Source organism: Centroberyx gerrardi, chromosome 24, assembly GCF_048128805.1.
Source record: "Centroberyx gerrardi isolate f3 chromosome 24, fCenGer3.hap1.cur.20231027, whole genome shotgun sequence".
In the NCBI taxonomy this organism is placed as follows: Eukaryota; Metazoa; Chordata; class Actinopteri; order Beryciformes; family Berycidae; genus Centroberyx; species Centroberyx gerrardi.
The window spans coordinates 3,516,253-3,532,970 of record NC_136020.1 but is presented as its reverse complement, the minus strand read 5'-3'; the positions used below and the strand labels follow the sequence as shown (position 1 = coordinate 3,532,970).

The 16,718-nt window shown below is 43.3% G+C and overlaps 1 protein-coding gene across 1 annotated transcript; it reads right to left on the bottom strand.

The window, feature by feature from the left end:
* Positions 1-385: 385 nt before the first annotated feature.
* Positions 386-15,641, bottom strand: dusp16 (dual specificity phosphatase 16). The gene is made up of 6 exons (XM_071915782.2): positions 15,509-15,641; positions 10,026-10,164; positions 6,875-7,038; positions 6,344-6,503; positions 5,868-5,991; positions 386-5,529 (listed from the first exon to the last, which is right to left on the bottom strand). Exons 1-6 carry the CDS (start codon positions 15,575-15,577, stop codon positions 4,365-4,367), a joined length of 1,821 nt encoding a protein of 606 aa, XP_071771883.2. The 5' UTR covers positions 15,578-15,641; the 3' UTR covers positions 386-4,364.
* Between the last annotated feature and the right edge of the window lie 1,077 nt (positions 15,642-16,718).

Sequence of the window (16,718 nt, the reverse complement as noted above, 5' to 3'; positions counted from 1 at the left end):
ATTGTAGAAGAGGCAGAAAGACCAATTTCTCCACCCACAGGAGCAGAAAATAGACCAGAATGCAATGCAACCACAAGACACCCAATGTTCATGAACTAGTTGGCTAGCTAGCTATATTGATATTCCCATATACCCACCTTTGATTGAAAGCAACAAGTTCACACCTCTTCTCTAGAGGTTGTTGAAAGGCATTCTGGGAAACGTAGGAAATGACTAACTGAAGTAGAAGTATACGAGGCAGGTTGAGGGAAAGAGGGTACACCAAAAAACTTCATCACAAAATAACTTCTTGAATGCATTGATCACAGATTGATAATAGTGTAGGAGTGGTGTGAAACTGGATGGAAAATGGATGAAGCAAGCCCAGGTAATGAACAAATACATATTGTGTACCATTTCAGATTTTATTTCAACAGTCATCATACATCTACTGCTTTTAACTTCATACAACTGTGCACGTTGACAAAAGTAAAGTTAGCTATGTTCTCACGCAGTGACACAGGCCTACGCTCACACTGATTCATACAGGTACCATCTTGAATCTAATCTGGAAGTCCTTTACAAATCATTCATCTACACTGTCAGTCCTTTACCAATCCAGGAGTGTGATCAGCTAGCTAATCAATGGCTTCGTTTATATATCTATTGGATAGAGTGAAGTTTGGAATCATTGCTTTAAATATCGACCGATGGACGTCTGTTTCATCTCGCGAACTGTAGAAAATCTTTTCTGGTGAGTGTTTGACGTGACCGTAGTTCATAACTCATTCAAGATAGATCCCTACCCAGTTGTGTTTACTAGGGTTAGACCGATTGGTTTGCTGATATTGGTCTATATTAAATATCAGATATTGTCCAGTCATGTTGTCCACTGCCGATATGATGGAGGCTCGTCCCTGACTACAGCTATTTATTCATTCAATTGCTTGATAATGTATTTTTCAATGGGGAGTTTTAGTATCACATGATGGTCTAAATGCTGTTTCAGAGGCTTTAACACCCTGACGAAGATAAAATTCTGTGGGGAAACACTGAATACTTGTATTCTTTTGGCATGAAAATGGTCAAATTTAAAGAGCAACTAAACCCCAAACCAAAATCTGCGGTGAAGCCTGACACATAATGGTGAAAAGTAGGGTACTGAACTGGCCATCTGCTATTGGCTGGTCTTTGTGCCAGGTGATGTCACCTTCCATAGAGTACAACAGGTGGTGTCAGGCTTCACCACAGATTTGGGTGGGGTTTAGTTACTCTTTAAAGATACTTAATATCAGCAGCTTTGATACAAAAATATCAGGATCCGTATCGGCCTTCAAAACCCCATATCGGTCGAACCCTAGTGTTTACTCCTGAACTCCCACATACAGGCACATTTTCACAGCTTTGGAGAAACCTTCAACCATACAGACACGTTACTTCTTAACTCACACCGTTCTTCTGTAGAAAAAAAAAAAATAATAAAATCACACAAAAACATGAACTGAGACATCCCAGCATCACACATCTGATTTCAAGGCACAAGAGGAATATGAAGCTGTTTGGGAACACAGAGATCATCCTCTCCGACTCTTGTAACAAATGCCAAAAAGTGTAATAAAGCTACACACAACAAAGCCAAGAACATAATAAAAAGCCAATAATGTAATAAAATTGTGAAACGATAACGTAACAGCAACTGAATGTTATTGTTAGTGTCACTCTTATTGCTGACTTGATGTAGAAAAGGCATATAAAAGCATTTCGGAGTGTAAGCGTTTCATTATTGGTTGATGTTATTACACTCTTCAGCCAAAAAATGGTTAACGTAAAAAGTTATTACGTTGTTGTTTCAGGATTTTATGACATTGTTGGCTTTTTTATTACGTTTTGGCTTTATTGCATTTAGTTTTATTACATTATTGTTACATTACAGGCAGTTATTATGTTATAGCTGAAGTGTTAACCCTCAGGTTTGTCCCAAACTCGCACATCTGAAACATCACCAAAAGTTTTTTCCACTTTTTTCTGAAAATCTGTCAGAGTGTAAGCAAGCTGCCGGCCTGATCAATCCACATTCACTGGGCAGAGACGATGTATATGAACTTGGGTTTACATTGAACTCTTCCAAAAGCAACTGAGAGCACCAGTAGCCGTATGTGAATTCGTTTTCCCACTCCATGTCTAATCCTGTACACACAAGCTGCATAAAAACGCTGCTTTGACTTGTTTTCAGCATGGATTCAGCAAGCAAGTAGTAAAGTCTTCTCTCCAATCCAAACCTCACGCTTGATCGGACGCTACTTCTGCTGCTTTGTCCCTCTTCGTTCTATATGTAGAAGTAAAGTAGAAATATGGTAAAGCCTTGGAGGAGGAGCTTTGGCAAAGCTAAGGCCATGATCAGATAGGAGGCATTTTTCTCTCAAAGCTCAGCTGTGGGTGTCGCTGGTAACAGAGAGAGCAGGAGGTCAAAGGGCGCAAGGAGGGTTAGGGGGATAATGTTGAAAATAAAAATGGACAAGAGAAAGTTTGCGATTGCTCTGCTTGCTCTTGAAGAAGAGGACTTCACAACACTCACTTTCCATGACCAAACCATTGAAAAGAACTGACAAAAAGGTGCAGGCGCATTAAAAAAAAAGCATTCTATGTGATCATGGCCTAATAATGTCCCTAAAGTCCAGTTAGGGCCAAGTGGGATAGGTTTCCCCTGTGTACGGGATCACAGTGGAGTTGACAGAAGACTGCATGTTCTTGAATTTGGAGCAGGTGGTGAAATAATCTACTGTCCCAGACTGAGTTATGTATGTCCTACAGCTATGATATCGTCTGTAAAGAAGTTGCTCATATGAGTGATGTAAAGTGCTGGTGTAACCTGTTGGTCTAGTTCAGGGAGGCCAATTTCTCTAATAAAAACGTCTCCTTTGACATTTCAGCGTGAAGATGTATGAGGAGCTTCCAAGGAACATCTGAGGAATAGCCAATGGGAATGAACTCCAAATCAACAGTTATGTACTGCACACAGCAACCGCATGCACTCCAAAAGCCATGAATCCATTTGTGAGTGAACGTCCCCTCCGAAACAACTTTCAAGGCGGTGGTGGACCAGAAACCGTACTGTTTCAATCCTCTTAACATTCTCTATTTAGCTCTTTTTCGTCCATCTCTGTCCCTGAAGAGAAATAACACCAATGAGCTTGATATCAGGACTGGTGACGCTTGCTTAATTTGTTACCTTAAGGTAGGTAGTGGCCTGAGGGCATCAAACATATGCACACACACTCATACACACTCAGAAGCACAGCATTATTCTCTTATACCGTACATTTTTAATCAAAACCATTCTCAAGCCACAGTAGTGCAACATTAAATGAAATAATCCATTGTGAGTGATCCAACCATGGCATTGACTTTCTAGACCCGATCGGAGTTTAAACAATACTTTGCCATCTGCACCGATGTTTGTATGCTCTCTGTTGCGGCTACATGGTCTTTGAACAAGAGTCCCAGCCTCTTTATTATTAAAAGCACTTGCTAAATCAATCTTCCGCCTGTACGACCTCTTACCTAACACCAACCACAACAGATCTAATCGTGACCCTCTTCCACAGGACATTTATTGTTTGGATCAGAGAAGGGAGCGCTGATCCTTGGACAGTTGAAGTGGTAGAAGGTATTCAAAGGTTTCAAGCGCAGGCCTAGCAGTCTTTTAATCCTTTCAATCCTTTCTAAGTCATATCAGAACAATTTTCAACCATATCTTTTATGGGGAACTGTTCAATAGTCTTTCCCTGCAGCTCAAATAACACCTGAGATTTTAACTGTCAATGAGCTACTCAAAAAAAAACAATAACACAAAAACAATGCTCTAATTTGGATTTGTGAGGTACTGGATAGTTGAGACCTTGAAACCTTCAGGGGCAAGTAGAAGAACAGAAGAATATGGTAAACTTCCCCATTCCAGTTCAACATCATCAGGCTTCATTTTAGGTTCCTTGTATTGGTAAGAAAATCAACAATGTCTGACAGACACCTAGGGCTGATGAGAATTCAAACAAATTCAGAAAATGATGAGTAACGCTCATCCACGAACAAGACAAAACATTCAAAGGCTCAGTCCTCAGTGAAAAAAAAATGTCTTTAGGGTGTTATGCATCCTCTTCATCACATTCAGTAACACACAGCTGCTTCCGAGATGAGAGTTACTCTCTACTACATTTAAGGCTGTTGGAACAAAAGCACTTTTATTATAGCGCCAGTAGAGTTCAAGGTCTAGCCCAAGCGGCATTTAGAGTGCAGTGTTATCCCAACCGAGTGGGAGATTTCTGAAAATATACCAAATCCTTGGGTAACATGGGGACACTGTCCAGAAGATGTCCAGAAAATCCCTCTCAGGACACCTCGATGATCTCCATGCTACCGGAGAAGCTGGACTGACTCCCCACTTTGCCCATCTCCTCCCGTGAGCGACTCTCCGACATGCCGTCGCCGAACTCCATCTGGCAGCTGCGGCGCTTCAGCTGCTTCTCAAAGGTGCTCTCTTCGTGCCAGCTCCGGCGCGAGTCTCCCCGGTCGCCACTCCTCTGCCGGCCGCGCCGCCGCACCGCCTCCAGACCATGGCCGCAGCTGTAGGCCGCGAAGCCCCCGCCGCTCAGGATGGCCGAGGTGGAGTACAAGCGGGTGGACTCGGACGAGAGGTACCAACCGCCCGCCAGGGAGGAGGTGGAGACGGTGACGGGTCCCAGCAGGATGTCTGAGTGCCAGCCTTTCAGGGTGCCGCCGGCGCCGGGCTTCGCCAGCTGCTGCTGACTGCGGGACAGGCCGAACAAAAAGCTAGCAGCGTGGGTGTTCTCCTCCATACTGCCGCTCCGGTGTAGCTGATGGGAACAATGCGGTGTAGGCGCTGGAGGCTTGGCTGCGGTGGGCTGCTTGGTACTGGTACTGGTGGTAGACGTGGTGGAGAATGCGTTGGAGGCTGCCGGTATGACGGGATCTGGCCCGTCCACCTCCTCCTTGTCGGGGCTTTGTTCTGGAGTGGACTGCTCTGATACTTCTTCCACAGGGGAGAACTGGCAGGGCTTGCTGGCCGGTTCCTTGAAGGCAGAAGGTTTGAAGTACTCCGAGGCGTCCCCTGCTCCGGCGTGAGGGACAAAGACTCGGTGAGCGGCATTGCTGCCCGGTTCGCCGTACGACTTGATGTCCAACGAGAAGGAACGTTTGAGCCTGGCATTATCCTCTGCCCCCTCTGCGAGCTGCAGGCCACTCAGAGCCTGAGCCAGGAGCCGCTCCTCAGGGGCATCAGCTAACACACATGTCAGGGTGAGGGGCTCCAGCAGGGCTAGGCCGGGGCCAACTGCAGATTCCTGACTAGCTGGAGACTCCTGAGCACTGCCTTGCCCCTCCGGCTGAGCGGAGGCCTCGCCGCTCTGCTCTGAATGGAAGGACTTGAGCTTAGTCTCAGTACCATGGGGACTTTTGATCTTTTTCTCGAAATCCAGAAGCTGGCCCAGGAAGTTGAAGTTCGGGGAGATGGTTGGCCTTTTCTCCTTCACAAACCTGGGGAGAGAGGGAAAAATACACATGGAAGTCTGGTGGAGAAGTTGTAGAGGCTATAGAACATGAAATAACCTCAGTCCTCATTCTATGGCCATCATTAGTGGATATCATGATGTGATTTGTAATTGGCAGTGACACAGAGGACAGTTTAATTAGAGGGCAGATGAGGATCTGGGTTCATTAGGACAGACATTCTGTATTGTTACAACCTATGGGCAGAGAATGTGCATGATAAAAGACCCCAGAAATCTCCACACACAGGAATTTGGCCTGTGGCATACACATAAACTGGAACTGTAAAAGTTGTGGTTTATGCCTTGCTGTGATTTGAATCTCACCTGTATGCCTCATCCAAGGACATGTCCATTCTCTTCATTATGTAGGCAATGGCAATCGTGGCTGAGCGGGAGATGCCAGCAAGACAGTGGACCAGGACCCGAGCATTGGAGGCTTTTGCCTTCTCTGAAATACACAAGCACAGACTTAACTGAGAACAGCCTAACAGTTTACATTTGATAACATTTTGTATCTGCTGTATATGAATAAGGAAACCGTATTTCCATGATACACAACTGAACAAAGCCAATATTTAAACAAAGGTCGAGAAATTAAGGCATTTGAAAGAGAGAGACTGTTTCCCTTTGTATTTTCAAAAGCAAACAGAGTGCAACACATGCAGTGATCTTACATAACAGAGTACTTAGGTGACATTTTACAAATCCACACACTGTACCAACTATCCACAGGCATAATGACCACATTTTGCTCATTATCTCAGAGGTCAGGGCCTCCCATAATGGTTTTGCCTGCTGACCTATGAACTCCACTGATCTGTCCAGCCAAGGGAGGATCTTCTCACAAAAGCTGTCATTGACAGGAACACGAAGGAAATGGGACTCTGGGATGAAGTCAGGCTTGGGGCAGGTATTACTGGCATTTAGGACGTAAGCAATGTCATTCTGCTGCATCAGATCCTGAGAGAAGGAGGGGGAAGGAATGTATCAAATCTTTGTTCAAACTATTCATACAGAGATACTGACATGATAAGAGTACACAGAAACGGGACTACTGGCAGTGTTTCCCATCTAATGTTTAATCTTTAATATTTGGTGTACATCAACAGTTGCCAAGGTAAATTTTTGTTTCTCATTGATGTTGTTTTAAAAAAACTTATGATAGGTGGCTTCATCTAGGACAGTAGTTCTTAACCATGCACCATCGAGGCCTAAAGCTGCTGTAGTATTTGGCTGGAAAGAAAACCTGCAGATTCTTGGGCCTTGATGGCACATGTCTGAGAACCACTGATCTAGGTCATCAATGTAGGCCTGCTGTACGGCCAGACTACCTTGTTGAGGACATCTCTCTGGCAGCCCAGGTAGAGGTGGGGCAGGATGCGGGTGGGTCCGACGTTGGTCACCGGCAGGCAGGGCTGGGAGATGCAGGAGGGCACCAGGGTGGACTTGCCCTCACACAAGCCAGGGAAGAGGTGGGAGAACTCAGCAAAGCCACCTGGCAACCCAAAACACAAACACTTAACATCAAATGCTCATATGAAGAGTGCTGTTCTTTCACATCAAAGGAGGGTTTGATATTGTAGGTATTAGTCAGTTACATTCTCCACTCCTCTCCTACTTGCTTCACCCTCCTACACAAAGTTTGCTTTGGGTAAAATATGGCAAATATTATAAATTGATACTCCTTGCTAGTTTCTCTCCCAGACACTGAACACTAAGACAGTCAGATCTTCTCATCTCACGTCATTATCTACAGATGTTGACCTCTTGGTTCAGAAAAGAAAGATACTGTGGAAAAATACAAGTGGTTGGATGATGTCAGTGAACTCCTCAGCTGTCTTGTAGCAAACAGAGACAGTACTGGTTAAACTGATGTATCAGTCCAATGTTGGCCTTTTTATTACATATCAGATATTATCCAATCAGTGTGGTCCACCTCTGATATGATGGAGGTTCCTCCCTAACCACAGCTACAGAAAAACAGTCTGGAAAACCTGACATGACATTTTATTTTCTTTGCACATTGTATTTATGCATTTAATCGTTCAATAGTGTTTCTAGTAAATTAATTCTTCATTTAAAGGTAATAATGTATCCCAGAGTTTCCCTAGTATTGAATAGGTGTGGTGGGTCACCCTGTCTTTAGGAGCCGCTAACCCTAAAATAATTTAATTAGTCTGGGTTTCAGTGGAGAGTTTTAGTGTCCCATGATGGTCTAAATGCTGTTTCAGAGGCTTTTCCACTCTGACAAGAATACTATTCTGGGAGAAACACTGAATACTTGTAATTGTTTGGCATGAAAACAGTCAAATTTAAAGATACTGAATATTGTCCGGTTATTGAGTATTGTCTATTGGCGACTTCAGTCTAAAAATATTGGTATCTGCCTTCAAATATCCACATCGGTTGAGCCCTAATGTATAGTTAGTTTATAGTTATTCAGCAGTACTCAGACTGCTGCCACCAGCTCCAGACTGGTTCATGCTCTACACTTGTTGCCTAGCAACAAGCCCCTGAATTGAGTCTCTGCAGCCCTCTTCAGCTCTGCCGGCCAATATGGGCTTGATGAAGTGATGTTCCTTCCTCCGAGCAAATCATGCAATCTCAACATCATTTTGCGCATCTAGAACTAATGTGATAGCATTAGCCTGTGTATATAAAATTCTAATTTCTTCCTTAAATTGAAGATGGCTTATTCATTTTCTCTAACCACTTAATCCTTTTCAAGGTAGTGGGGGGCTGGAGTCTATCCCAGCATGCATTGAGACACTCTGGACAGGTCTCCAGTTAATCACAGGGCTAACACAGATAGATAGACACTCACATCCATACCTATGGGAAATTTAGAGTCTCCAATCCATCTTCCTGTTAAAAAATGCTCAAAAAACACCATGCTCTTCTTAAATGTAATTACCACATTATTATTAATTGTGCTATCACTGCAACAAAGTATGTCCAAAAAGAAGGCAGCCATGTTCCTTAAAAGTGGTCTATAAGGGAGCTGAGGAACTGTGCAGGCTATTTTTATTGTGCGAGAGCAGCACCATCTATTTCAACTTGCACTTCGGTATTCAAGTTGTGAAGATGCTTGATAGATGAACATACTAAGTTTCAGCCCAGTGACATTTCACTGCATTGTTTATTAGGTTGACCGACAGGCAGGCTGACTGCAGAACTCCTCCCTTCTTTCCACTGAGGGTTACGTTATGTAACCATGATGTAATGTTGGATTGACGACTCCACCCTCTCACGTAAAAAACTAAAGCCTTTTGGGGTTCCAAAATCCTACTCTTTTATGCTCACTAGGTCAAGGGTTTAACAGTTACACAACAGCATTTTGTATTTGTTGTATCAGAATGAGGAACATGTATTTCCCTGACAGATAACAAAACAAAGCTGTTATTTAAAAATGCCAAAGGGAAGTTCTGTTCCCATCACAGAAAAAGTGGATCACAATCATTTATAACTTTGACATTTTGACAATGAGGTATGCATGGCTATCCACTTGGCAGTAGTAGTCGGTAAAGCCTTCAAACTTGGATAGTAGCACAAAAATCATTCAAAAATGCAAGAGGCAGCACTTTCTAGTTCTCTAGAAGTTATTTCAGTGATTGAGAAACATCAAGTTAAGAGCTTGATGGCTTTTCCAGTATTTTGGAGCAAATATTCTTTCATCACCACTTATCACCAGCCCTAATTGTAGAAGACAACAATAAGTGGAGAACACTCTGGTAGGCAAGCGAGGAATGAGGAAGCATGAGTTGCATTGTGAAAGCTGAATGTAATGTATGTCACCAGCCTAGTTAAGACAGCTGATAAGGGAGGGAGGGTCTGGATAAACAGGTAAACAGGGCATGTTCACTGAGACACAGACAGAAAAAGACACACCCATCTAGTATATGATGACTATGTGAGTTTCATCTAACATTTTGGTCAAAATGTAGTTATTCATTCATTTTCTCCACCCGCTTAATCCTAGCTTAATCGGGGTGTCTGCAGGTCCTGGTAAAGTCTTGATTTGTCTTGAATATGATTATCTAAATTCAACCCCTCAAAAGTTTTTGAATAGCATTAAGTACAGCCTTTAAGTCTTAAATCCAGCTTTAGATAAATTAAAAATGATTTCTTGTTCTTGTTTTTCTGGTAAGAAATAAACCCAATCATACAGATTTGTTCATGATTTCATGTTCATTTCAGTGGCAAATTGGTCTTGCATTTCATTCTAATTAGCATTAAAAAGGTTTTAACTAGTTGAAATTTGCAGATACCCTGTTGCATGTTTTCAGACTGTGGGAGGAAACCCAGGATACTCCACACAGAAAGGACCATGGATTGAACCTGCATCTTTCTTCCTGTGAGGCAAATAATAATAAGAATTTGGGCAATAGGGCAGTTCTATGGCGTCTCACTTTGTGGGGTGGGTCACCCCCTTCTCTGTTGCAGATTGATCTATCTTTGACAGTGGAGGCAGGCGGGGCTTACCTGAGAGTAGGTGGACAGAGGGGAAGCTCCTCTCTAGCTTGGCCAACAGGACGCTCAGGAAGGCCTCTGAGGACAAAGCTGCCGGGTCTGATGAACTCTGGTCATACACCACCACCTCCTGACCACCCTGCAATTCCAACTGCAACACACAGAGGGAAAGGTAGAGTTAATTATACAGCAATGTGCATCAACTGAGGCCAAAAGTTCTTTAGCCTTTAGTCTTGGCTTACTCAAACTAGGCCTTTAAGCCTATACGTCCAGAGTTACTAGGAGGTAACGCCAGGAGTTTAACTAGGAGGTAGTCACACACACTCATACTACTGTAATCAACAGTACTGTCTAGCTGCTGGAAGTGGAAGCAATGGCACTGAGACAGCCTTCTGGTACACCCAAAGACGCGATGACAAGTCATTTTTGCCCCAATTGTGTTTGCAGCTGCTGTGAATGAGTATTGACGTTTCTACCCAGGAGGATATTGTTTATACCCCAAGTGACGTTTCGGGGGATGATGTTTCTAACTGAGGTGATAATGTTTCTATCCGCCAGGACAACGTTCTTACCCCCGGGGATGATGTTCCTACCTATGGCAATGATGTTTCTCCCCACAGTCATGATGTTTTACCCATGGTGATGAAGTTTCTCCCCACAGTGAAGACATTTCTACCCACGATGAAGACTTTTCTCCCCACGGTGATGACATTTCTACCCGCGGCAATGACGTTTTTACCTGACGTGATGACATTTCTTTGCGCAGCGATGATGTTTCTACCTGTGGCAATAATGTTTGGGTGTGCAGACGTTTCTATGGGTGGTGATAACATCTCTACATTCTCATTTCATTTCAGTTCATTTACATAAAAAAACAGGGGGAAAGGTCTTCCAAGGTCCCAAAGGTAAATCAAAAAATAAACAGATATTAAGTACCTTGAATGCAAAAAGCATGTTATATAATTATTAAGTATATAAATATGAATGTTCTATATAAGCGCAAAAATGAACAAAAGCACATGAGTGAGCAAGGGACGAATACAAAAAGGCTTATATACATGCAGCTATGCAACACGTTTCAAGCACAAAGCTCTTCCTCAGGCAGCATTGAATGGAAGTGGAGGACCCTGGAAATAGGAAAGAATATTTCCCTAGAATATTTCTAGGGTCCTCCTCCACTTCCATTAAATCCCATTTTGCATTCAAGGTACTTCCTATCAGTTCATTTACTTCTAAATGAACCACTCAGATCATTCAGAGCTTCATAACAATGTGAATGTGCTTTGCCATTAGGCTTTCACTGACACATACACCCACTCATACTGCTGAGATGAGGACAGCCTGAAACCATAAAACTCAGCCGTTATGAAATAACAATGACAAACTCGCTTCACAGTACACACTATACAAAATATTATGAAGACCTTCCATTGACTAGATTTATTACCTAAACTAGTCCCTTGAAGAAGTGAGTATCGGACAAAATGACCTCACTTTGCAAAAATGTCCTCACTCGGAAGGTGTAAAACTCAAACCGGTTCTCACAAGGATAGAAGTGCAAGAATACACACACACACACACATAAACCACAGACACATACGAGAGGGGAATGAGGCTTAATCAAATTTACAGAGTGAGTGTCTCGGATGCTGACCTACTTCCATCTTTGTTTATTGCTGTTGCAACACCGACTGCCATTGAGCCAAGCACTACTCAAGAGCTCCATAAGCATTTTGAGCAGAAACGTTCTGCACTGTCTTCCCCTGTTATTTATTCTTTCACTGGTGAGGAGCTTTTTAGTGTCAGTTGTCCATGTGTAACAGAATGATTATACCGTATGCTGTGAGTGCAAGGGGATACTACTACTACTATGTTAAACAGAGAATGGCTACTCCAATTTACAGATATTCTAAGATTTATTGAGTATAGGAAAAAAGGGATTGAAATGGATACTTAACTCAAGCGCAATGTGTGCTGCAAAGTATCCTAATAAGCTGTAATTTTATAAGTTTCTTATTAAACTGTTATACGATCAGTTTCTGTGAATGTGAACTCATAAATTTAAGTCAAAATTCATAAAATTCTAAGTTGAAATTGACAAACACCTCTATATACATAAAGGTACTACATGTAGCATCTTGTGGTTTTCATAATTAAAACCACGTTTCCCATAAACTCTGTTGCTTCCTGTTGCAAAGGGGATGCTGCTGCTTGCCCCCTTTCCCCCTCCCCGGCATCGCTCGGCTTGTTTTGAAGAGCCAGAAGGAGGATTAGAGTTGTTAACAGCCTTGATAACAGCCAGTATGCAGGGTAGCTCACACGAAATTGAAACCATACAGTTAGAATAGTGGAACTGGAATAAAGTTGTGTATTACTGGCAAAGTAAAACGGTTCCTGTTTTGTGCTGTAAAGCAATATCCCTTTGTGTCATAAAGCAATACAGCAGATTTCCCATGAAATCTGAACTAGTGTCACACAATGTAAAATGCAGTGTAGAGGCCAGTAGATTCTGCCAATCTTCTTGGTGATGGTCTTGTTGTTTACTGTAATTATACTAATGTCTCAAAATGATTTATTGATGTTAAAATGATACCTCTAGCACTTTAATGAATAAAGATGAGTTAGGTTCACTAAATTACTTGAATACAATAATCTACTATGAATTTTTACACTGTAGAGACAGAGCAGTTCCCAGTCTTCAACTGTCTGTGGCTACAGACTATCAATGACCCAGCACAACAACCCATCAGCCTGCCTAGTGTGGAGGGAGTCTTTTTCACGGCCTTTTACAGAGATCAGTGCAGTCCATCTGGCAGGATAGAACCAGTCCCAGTTAACACAGCAACTTATAACCATGGCTAATATTTCTACTTTAAACTAGGCTAGTCATTGTGCTGTGGTCCCCTTAAGCATGTATGACCTTGATGGCTAGAGTTGATATCGTTGCCTCTGAATAGATCTGATTTGTGCCATGGGCTTTGGAATCAGAGTCAAATTCAGCAATTACACAGCATGTATGAAGAATTTGATACGCTACTGAACATGTGCTTCAGCTAAGACTTTATACACAGCTTACTGGACAGGACTTCGTGGCTAAATTTCTCATAACAACTGCAGACAGAACCTCATAATTCCAAGCTTTTAATCTGTATTTATCCAGGGAAAGTTGACTGAGCTCGAAGTTCTTTTCCAGCAACACTCTAGTTCACATTTATACAGTTCCACACATTCACACTAAGAGCCGCCCAGTACAACCACAGTCTTCTACTGCTGGCCACTGAGCGGCTCCACTGGCAGCAGTTGGTGTCTTGTTCAAGGGCACCCCAATGGTGATTATTGAGGGAGGGCAGAGTGTTACTCATTCACTTTCCCTACCCCTTCGACTAGGGATTTGAACCAGTGACCGTCCATTCACACCATGTTGAGAGCAGGCTCCATGCTAACACTTTAGCATACACTATGCTGAGTGATAGTAGGCCACTAGTATTATCTCCAAAGTGAGAAAGTAAGAACTTGTAGCAGCTCTAAAGCTAAATGGCAAGTAATCGTAAATGATATGTGGCTAAGTCTGACAGTTTTGTGTGGGAGATTGGTAAAATTTACACAAATGATACAATATGATATAAAAATAACATACCGTTTTGAACTAGCAGGGACTACTTTCCCTGTTTCCATAGGAAGTGAAGGTGGTGGGCGGTGGGAGACTGTGTAAAATCAGCTAAAAATCACTGCACAGTGGATGAATATGTGGTCGCTTACCTGAAATAGTTCCAAAAACAAACTAGCCATACTCACTTAATGATATTTCATTTTTAAAATTTAGTATATAGACCATATAATATAAAAAACACTGATAACTTTTTATTACTAAAAGGTCAGTCTTCTTATATTGGATGAAGCTTGTGGCCTACTATCACTCAACACAGAGTATGCCAAAATGTTAGCATGGATCACCAGAGCCAATAATCTACAGGGTACACATGGATGATTTGGTGCCTACGTTGTCATCACTTAAGTGTAAGTTGACCAACGGGACAATCTCTAAAAAACTTGGTGCATTCCTTTAAGCGCCCATTAGTTGCTGGCTGCAGCTACTGCAGCTGCAGTGTTTGTTTTGGAATAGTGGGTTCATTTTCCATGACAACAAATAATGTGATGCCAGCGGGTCTACAGTGCTGTACACAAGCTCTCTTAAGTGTTGTTATAACATCATTTGTATAGCTTAACACCTGGAGCGTGGTAAAAATGTGACTTCCTACATCCCGTGGTATTGTCATCCCCACATCTGTTTCCTGCATTCATTCACCCATCCCACTGTTAGCCATTCACATCACAACAGCACAAAAGCATCCCACAGTAGCCTGAACGGCAAGCGGTGTTTGAACTCTCAGTTAGTTATAAAGAGCTTCCAACAGAAGTAGACATCCACAATACATAGGAGGAGGAATACATGAAATGTGTCTATTTTAGCACCTATGCTAGCTACTAATCTTTGACTGATATCAGTTTTTGAAGGCCGATACCGATACTTTTGGATTGATAACTGGTGATAGCTGACATTGTGTGTCAATAGTCAATATCTTTAAATTTGAGCATTTTCATGTTAACACATAACATGTCAAAAACAAACTGCATCATATCCACCATATAGAGGTGGACGGACCAGATCTGATTTTTAATGAAAGACCAATATTGGTCCGATATATCAGCAAACATATATGGGTCGAACCCTAGCAGCTACCCGCCTGTCACCACACATCAGATGCCAATGGCTCCTCATTATGCAGGTAGTACCACTCAGGGGTCCCTGGCAGTAGACACACTCCCATTCTCAGCTGAACACAGAGGCAAAACCACTGTGGCTTGGCTGCACTGCAAGTTCTACAAACTTGAGGAAACTAGACTTTCTCTACCTCATTGCGCACAGAATTAATTACGGCTCACAATCATAGGAAAATGTTGCCTCAGTAATAAAACGAGCAGGCAAGCTTCCTTAAAGCTGTTATTCCAATTTAACGCAAGACCACAAAAGGGGAGGACTAAGCTCTGCAACTTGCAAAATCTCTTTGTTAAATATATATTGCCCTTAGATCGTACGCCCACATGCAACCAAGTTTAAGAAGCGTTAAGAAGTGAGAGCAGGGTAACTTCAGGTTACAGAAAGCCAAATTTATGACTTTTTAAGACCTTTTTAAAAGCTAAAATAAAGAAACAAAACCTATATCTTCTTAAACTTTCTAGTGAAAGTTCTGAAAGTATAAATGGGAAATATAAGAAAAAGGACAACAGAAAATTAAATGTTAAGGGACATTGAAGTGAAGCAGATATGATGCATATTGTACTACTAACTCTGTTCTAACCCTGGTGAACAAATACGACTTCTAATAACTGGATTTAAGACATTTTAGATCATTCATTTTAAGACTTTTTCAGACTTTTTAAGATGGTACAGGTTCTCGGAGGAGAGGTGACTCTGTGACCTCCGTGGTCTTTACCTTCTTTTTGGCGGAGTGCTGCAGGAGCTCGGCGATCTGCACCTTGTCCTGCTGCAGCCTCCTCTTCATCAGCTTGGAGCAGTTGACGTTGACCGCCTCCAGGATGTGCGAGGCGTTATAGTCCACGAAGGGCCTGCTGTCGATGAGCAGCACCCGGTCCAGCCCCCCCTCCAGCAGAGCCACCAGCCCGTCCGCCCCAATGGGCCGCACCGCGCCCGGCCCCGCCGCCCCGGACCCGGGCCCAGACCCGGGCCCAGACCCGGCTCCTGCTCCCACGGGACGCTCCGACATGACAAACTACTTCTCTCTCCGAGAGCCCCGAGAGCCCCCCCCTGCCCGACCCCCCGCCTCCCTCCCGCCCCACCCCACCCCCCCACCCCCTCCTCCTCCTCCGCCTCCTCCTACTCCTGCTCTTCCTCCTCCCTCCCTCGTCGTCGTCCTCCTCCTTCTTCTTCTCCTCCTCCTTGTCGTCCCGGGCTGGCGGTCCAGGGCAGTGACGCAGCCTGGTGAGGGCCCTCAGGAGATGAAGAGCTCCATTGTGTCGGCCGGGTATGATGTCATCCTGATGGCGCTTGGCAGCCCAAACCCCAGGCCAAGAGAGAGTGAGAGAGAGAGAGAGAGAGAGAGAGAGAGAGAGAGAGAGAGAGGGACAGAGAGAGAGACAGAGAGAGAGAGAGGCCTCACTATGGCCCTGAAAAACTAAAAACCTAAACCCCAACTATCTTTCTTGTGTTTGTGAGACTTTGTGTATGTGTGTGTGTGTGTGTGTGTGTGTGTGTAAAGGGGGTGGTGGGTGGGGAGGGGTGTATGTATGCCAAACGGTGTGTCCACAACAGCCTGATTCTGAAAGTAGAGGAGGCTTTTGGCGGTGTGCAGGGAGGGGGAAGGGAGGTCTTATTCACACCATTGCAGGCGTGAGACAAAAGAGGTCTTTTCTCCTGGACTCAGTGACGATTACATCACCCTGCACCTCGCTCCTCGTCTTCATGCTTAAGTGGTTATCAGCCTTGGGAGAGAAAGGAGACAAAAAGGACACGGAGAATTAGATTCACCACTTGGCTCCAAGCAAGCATCGGTTTCATTAGAAACTTTTTCTTTTGTAACACTACATGCTGCTCTACAAGAATTTAGCTTAAAGTAATAATCTGTGACATTTTCATATAAATAAATGTTTGTTTTGCTACTTTCTATCACCAATTGATATAGAACG

Bases quoted from the DNA above. Each gene is read 5' to 3' on its own strand.
- dusp16 (XM_071915782.2), bottom strand. From the start codon at position 15,577: ATGAAGAGGAGGCTGCAGCAGGACAAGGTGCAGATCGCCGAGCTCCTG. The intron at 10,165-15,508 runs GTAAAGACCACG...TGTGTGTTGCAG, and splicing joins AGCACTCCGCCAAAAAGAAG to TTGGAATTGCAGGGTGGTCA. The intron at 5,530-5,867 runs GTGAGATTCAAA...CTCTCTCCCCAG, and splicing joins TCCTTGGATGAGGCATACAG to GTTTGTGAAGGAGAAAAGGC.